Consider the following 6,634-nt stretch of genomic DNA (forward strand, 5'->3'; position numbering starts at 1 on the left):
CTTATAGTAAGATCTAAAAGCACTCCGAAAAGAATCCGAGGGCCTAACTCCGTTTGGTTGCTGGGTTTTTTTTTTTCGTGGGATTTATGTGGGTAAAGGTAGAAGACAAGAGAGGGGACAAACATTAATTAGAGAAAGATACTATGATGAGTAGAGAGAGAGAAAGAGAGACCACCATTTTCAAGACAAGATTTTGCTGATGTCACCAAGAAAAAGCTGATGTGACCACTAAATATTCTCCCACTTAAATCCTAGGAAAAAAAAAACCCAGCAACCAAACGGAGCAGCCGATTAGGTGGATCCGATCCGAAGTGATTCCACTAACACCCCTACTTACTAGGATTCAAGATTCAATCTATCCATGTTTTACTGATGGGTCTCACAGGTGCCGACATGATAGACTTTGGTTTCACATTCAGTGCTCAATAACAGTAAGCAAGATTTTAAAATGGGATAAGATCTTGAAATCGGTGAGCTATTAATAAAAAAATACAAACTTAGACTTAATTAAATCCATAAAAAATAATGGATTGGACCGACAACTGTATCTTAGTATTAAGCTGACACGTAATGCGATCCTACGGCAAGATGGGAAAATGATCTTGTCATCGTCACTTGATCGATTTTTACCAAAAAAGAGAAAAAAGAAATAGAAAAATATTCCGCTTACTGTGGTTGAGAGTCATCCATGACATTAAGGAGACTCAAACCATGCATATGTTTATTGTTAATAGAAAATGGAAAAAAGGAGGATATGTTAACTGATGATTGGGAGTTGAAATCCCACACTTAATTTTAAGTAATATCATCTCTCTCACTTTGGATTATTTAAGTAGAGGAAGAAAAAAAAATCTACCTACAAAGAATACAATAAAAGCACAAGTAGTTTAATTGGGATAAAATCTTGAGAAAGAGATGTGTTAATGACAACTTGTACTCGGTGACAAGGGTGCCTACCCTTTGCCCACTCAAGTGGAGTATGAAGACCTTGTCCATTTTACCAAAAGATTTTTTTTTTTTTTAAATTATTTAGAACTAAGCTTGTATTTGGAAATGGCTATGCTAAGGCCCTATTTAGATGATAGGAATTGTATGGGAAAGTTTGAAAAGGAAAAAAACTTTTCCCAAGTTCTATTCTTTTCAACTATTTGGTTGCACAAGTTTTTTATATGGTGCCCGAGCGTGAAATCCAGTGTAGGCAATAAGAAAGAAGTACCGCTCTTGATATTTGATCCAACAACAGCCTCTTACACAGTAAGCTCCACACTGTACTACACACGCTGGGGCAACATATAATTTCTCTTGGTTACACATGAAATAAAGATAACTTGAACCAATGTGATTCATGTTTTACATTGTGGGATCTTCAAATTGATGAAGAAATCCTAATAACTTAATCCACAATCATATACCCTCTAAATCATGGTAAGGAAAATGTTCCTCGAGAAAGAGTTTTAAGCCAGAAATATTTTTCTTGCAATCCAAACAAGGCCGGAGGACACGTTGGGCTACACCTTATATGGAAAAATTTTAGTGAACATTTTTTCCACAAGAAAAAATGGACACAGTTTGGATCCACCTGCTCTGCCCAAATTCTGTTTGGGTATATTTGCCACTCTACTTGCAACCATGGTTTTAAATTTCGACCAAAACCGAAATTTACCGAAATTTCATTTTTCGCCATTTACGGAATTTTGGACCGAAATCTCTGAAATTTCGATTAAATGCCATTATTTATTACAAGAAAAGCGTAACAAAATTTTAGGAAATTTCAAAAAGTCGGTCCGGAATCTCGAATCAAATTACCAAATTTTGGATTTCGCCGAAATTTCCGGTTTTCGGTGGGGTCCGGAACGGTTACCGAAACCGAAATTTTAAACCATGCTTGCAACTAATTAGAAAAGCCTAAGATAAAGAAAAGAGTGTTATAACCGAAAGAAGAGAGTCCCCATGTCACTTCTTTAAAGATTTAGAGAGAGAGAGAGAGAGAGAAAGATTGATTTCACATAGATATGTGAGGGAAAAGGGGCAGCAATTTCGAGGTGGGGGTCACATAAACGTGGAAGGAATATGAGAGGAAAAAGGAGCATCCCTACCGACCGATCCCCATATGTCATCATAGTTGCTTCAATTAGTATTTCCACCCTTCTTTACTTTTCATAAGGTGGTCGTGCCGTGTGACTCGTGTCGCTCTACTAAGCCTCCCCTCTCCTCACTGTCCATTCTTTTTAATTGCCACGTCAAACTCGAGTGCTCTTTCCACAAATCCACCACGTGTTCTTAGTTTTTTGAGTTAGACCTCATAACTTCCTCCACACTCTTGACTCTTAACCACTATAAGTAGCCCCCCATTTGCACAATTCTTCTTCAAACTCCTCACATTTCCCCAACAAGGAAAATACACAAAATCCCATATAGCTCTCTCTCTACTCTCACTAGTCTCCCTCTCTCTCTCTCTCTCTCTCTCTCTAAACTCTCTTCTCTTGTCTCATTCCTTTCTTTTCCACAACAAATACCCAAAAAAACCCAATCCCATTCCCCTATTTTGAGAACCCAATTCGAATCCATGGCTACCACAAGTTCACTAGACTCAATCCTCCAATCCAAACTCCCTAAATTGCCACATAATCTCCCACTACAAAAACCCACTAAACAACTAAAACCCAAAACCAAGACCATCCATTCCTCCTTACATTCCCCCCTCCTACTCACAACACAACCCACGCACCATAAAACTCCTCCCGGTTCAACCCACATCGAACCGGTCGAACTCGTGGCTCCACCCAAATGGAACCTATTCCAACGGGCCGCGGCCACCGCCTTAGACACCCTAGAATCTAATCTAATCTCAGGCCTCCTCGAAAACCAACACCCCCTCCCTAAAACCACAGACCCGGCCATACAAATAACCGGAAACTTCGCTCCGGTTCAAGAGAAGCCGGTCCAACACAACGTCACCTTCTCCGGCCGAATCCCGAAATCCCTCAACGGAGTCTACGTCCGTAACGGGGCCAACCCACTCTTCCAACCGGTCGCGGGCCACCACTTCTTCGATGGGGACGGAATGATCCACGCCGTCCGGTTCAAGTCCGGTTCAGTCAGTTACTCCTCCCGGTTCACCCAAACCAACCGGTTCGTTCAAGAAAAAGCCTTGGGCCGGCCGGTTTTCCCCAAAGCTATAGGTGAACTTCATGGCCATTCAGGCATAGCTCGTCTTCTCCTCTTCTACACTCGCGCTCTCTTCGGCCTTATCGACAATTCTCAAGGATCCGGCGTCGCCAACGCCGGACTAGTCTACTTTTCCGGCCGGCTACTCGCCATGTCGGAGGACGACCTCCCGTACCACATCAGAATTACTTCCTCCGGCGACCTTCAGACCGTCGGTCGGTACGAATTTTCCGGCCAGCTTAAATCTTCAATGATTGCTCACCCCAAACTCGACCCGAAATCCGGCGAGCTTTTCGCCCTGAGCTATGACGTCGTCCGGCAGCCGTACCTGAAATACTTCTATTTCTCCGGCGACGGAACGAAGTCTGTTGACGTGGAAATTCCCTTAGAAAAACCTACTATGATTCATGATTTTGCAATAACTGAGAATTTTGTAGTAATTCCAGATCAGCAGGTAGTGTTTAAGCTACAAGAAATGTTCCACGGAGGGTCTCCTGTCATATACGACAAGGAAAAAGTTGCCCGGTTTGGAATTTTACCAAAATATGCGAAAAATGCTAACGATGTGAAGTGGGTTGAAGTTCCTGACTGTTTTTGTTTTCACCTTTGGAATGCTTGGGAGGAGCCGGAATCCGGCGAGGTTGTCGTCATCGGATCGTGTATGACGCCGGCGGATTCGATATTTAATGAGTGTGAGGAGAGCCTCAAGAGCGTCTTGTCGGAGATCCGACTTGACCTGAAGAGTGGAAGATCGACCCGTAGGCCGATTCTGGAGGAATCAGAGGAATTGAATTTGGAGGCAGGGATGGTGAATAGGAATCACCTCGGAAGGAAGACCCGGTTCGCCTACTTGGCAATCGTGGAGCCTTGGCCCAAGGTACTGTGAAACAGCTAATTACTCCAAAAGCTTAAGCTGTTACAGTTCGTCTTATTTAATCACAAGACGTATGCCATAAACTAAGGGCTGGGCCTCATTGCAAAAATCAGCTGAAAGGACTCCCCTATTGGCTCACATCACCAAAGTGCATTCATAATGGGGCGCCCTTTTACCTGATTTTTGCAAGGGCACTCCTGAATTTAGCATTCCTCTTAAACTTAATCTTTCTTCAATGGTGGCCTGTCTGAGTTGGTCGTACAAGTGGACTTTTAATTGTTGGGTTTTGAACTCAGACACGCTGTGAGACAATAGCTCTGATACCATGTGAAACAACCAATTACTTCAGAAGTTCAAGTTATTAGAGTTTGTGTTATTTAATTAGTTATTTGTACTTCAACAGGTTTGTGGGTTCGCTAAGGTCGATCTCTCCACTGGAGAAGTGTACAAATTCATTTACGGCGACAATAGATACGGGGGCGAGCCTTTTTTCGTCCCCAGAGAGGCGGGCTCGGAGAGAGAGGACGATGGGTACGTTCTTAGCTTCATGCACGATGAGGAGACATCGAGGTCTGAGCTTCTCATCGTAAATGCCATGACTCTACAGATGGAAGCTTCTATCAAGCTGCCTTCTAGAATCCCTTACGGATTCCATGGCACTTTCATTAGTGCCACAGACTTGGAAAATCAGGCATGACAAATATGAAGAGGGAGGAGAGGAGATTTCCTCTTCCTCTCCTTCTACCGCCAGTTTTTGCCTTTTGTCTTTGTGATTAGGCTTGAATGGGAGATTTATCTGAGGGATTGATTAGAGATACGTCCCCGTAATCTCCCTTCTACTCGGACGACCTTTTGGGGTCTTACTACTAGTTGTTGTTTTTTAGTAGTGAGGGAAGGCCAGTTCGTAGCTTTTGGTTGTAGGTAGACTTCGAGCTCAGCTGGTTTTCTGTAATTTATTCCTTGAATAATGATATTGTATGTAAATAGGGAAAGAGAGGTCGTTAAGATCTCCTTCCTTGTTGTATGCTTGCTTTGTATATAACAAATATTGGGTGTTATTACATCTCTCCGTGCATGTGTGATGTGTGAAACAACCAATTAATTTAGAAGCCAAAAGCCATACACTTGAATTTTTAATATCAAAGAGTTGTCTGGTTTTAAACCAAGACATGTAATGCACTGATACCATGTGAAAACAACCAACTACTCCATGATTACAATTTTCAAGCACTAGTTAGGCATGTTATATGGTCTCGAATATCCAACTGACCAATTAATTCCTTATAACGTACTCTATTTTTTTTTGACAAATAAGCCAGCAGCCATGGGGTGGGCCTTGGAAAGTTTTGACATATGCAGGAGGAATTCGCAGATCCTCCAGACGTAGAGCTCGTAGGGCTTTGAACCCAAATACATTACCCAATGTGTTCGTATCTATTAATAGGTTTTTGGTTCACACGACCAATCGCAGCAAATGCCTGTCAAAAAGCATTTGTAACTAATCGTGTAGGGGATTTTGGTTTACCCATATTGCTGAATAGAGCACCCACCCTGCATAGATTAGGCATACAGGCGTTCCAACCTATTTTAGCGGAGGCCGTGAAAACGGGGTTGTGGGAGAGCAATACAAGCGTCGTGCTGCTAGGCGAAGCGGTGGAGTGAAGCACCCTAGATGGTTAGAGTCCAGTAGCCGAAAGCATCACTAGCTTACGCTCTGACCCGAGTAGCATGGGGCACGTGGAAATGCTGAATTTGTCTCACAAAAAAAATCACCCAAATCTTGAATTTGATTCGGACTTTTGAATCTAATCACCCAAATCTTGAATTTGATTCGGACTTTTGGATCTAGTCATATACTCTGATAGTAGTGTTCTACAGTCGAAATGCTTACCTTTTCAGATAAAATGAACTCACCCAAAGTATTGATTTCGACTCGGGCTTTTGAGTCTAATCAAATACTCTGATAGGAGTTTTTTAGAGAAAAGAACTCACCTAGTCATGCACTCGACTCGGGCGGGTCACCCCATGACATTGTGTCACTCGGAGCCTCTTTCGTGAAAACTGCACATATCCTCCACGGTAAGATATTTTTGTTTCTAAAAATATAACCTTCCAAAAGTTTTGAGTCAACAGAAAAACACTGAAGTCAAAGCCGCAAAATACTGTTACGCCAGATTGTAGGAACTTTGTGACACGTGATTTTAACACGTGTTTAAGAAATATTGGCACTCCACCCCAAAAAAAAGAAAAAGAAAAACGAAAAAAAACCCATACACATTGCAGTTGGGGTGCAACTCGGGTTGGGTTGAGGCCAACCTGAACCCGACAGGAGCAACCATTTACTCAACCTGAAAACGATCCAAGAGGAACCCTTTTTGCCAACCCGAACCCGACCTAAGTTCAACGCGAACCCAACTCGAACTCAACTCAGCTTGAGAAAACACAACCTGAACCCAACCTGAAGTCAACCCAACCCGACTTTTTTTTGGGTTGAACCAGACGGGCTTGGGCTGAGCCCGACCAAGTTGCACCCCTACATTTCAAGGTCTAGTTTGTTTTCAGCTTTCCTCCACAAACAATGAAATTTTTTCG

The 6,634-nt window shown here is 42.6% G+C and overlaps 1 protein-coding gene across 1 annotated transcript; it reads left to right on the forward strand.

The window, feature by feature from the left end:
- Positions 1-2,360: 2,360 nt before the first annotated feature.
- LOC143855069 (9-cis-epoxycarotenoid dioxygenase NCED2, chloroplastic-like) lies at positions 2,361-5,103 on the forward strand. Its single transcript, XM_077365233.1, has 2 exons — positions 2,361-4,045; positions 4,446-5,103. The coding sequence occupies exons 1-2, from the start codon at positions 2,567-2,569 to the stop codon at positions 4,737-4,739; spliced, it is 1,773 nt and encodes a 590-aa protein (XP_077221348.1). The 5' UTR covers positions 2,361-2,566; the 3' UTR covers positions 4,740-5,103.
- The last annotated feature ends 1,531 nt before the right edge of the window (positions 5,104-6,634 follow it).

Source organism: Tasmannia lanceolata, unplaced genomic scaffold (genome assembly GCF_043159265.1).
Source record: "Tasmannia lanceolata isolate RefF3 unplaced genomic scaffold, GAP_Taslan_0.1 ptg000020l, whole genome shotgun sequence".
In the NCBI taxonomy this organism is placed as follows: domain Eukaryota; kingdom Viridiplantae; phylum Streptophyta; class Magnoliopsida; order Canellales; family Winteraceae; genus Tasmannia; species Tasmannia lanceolata.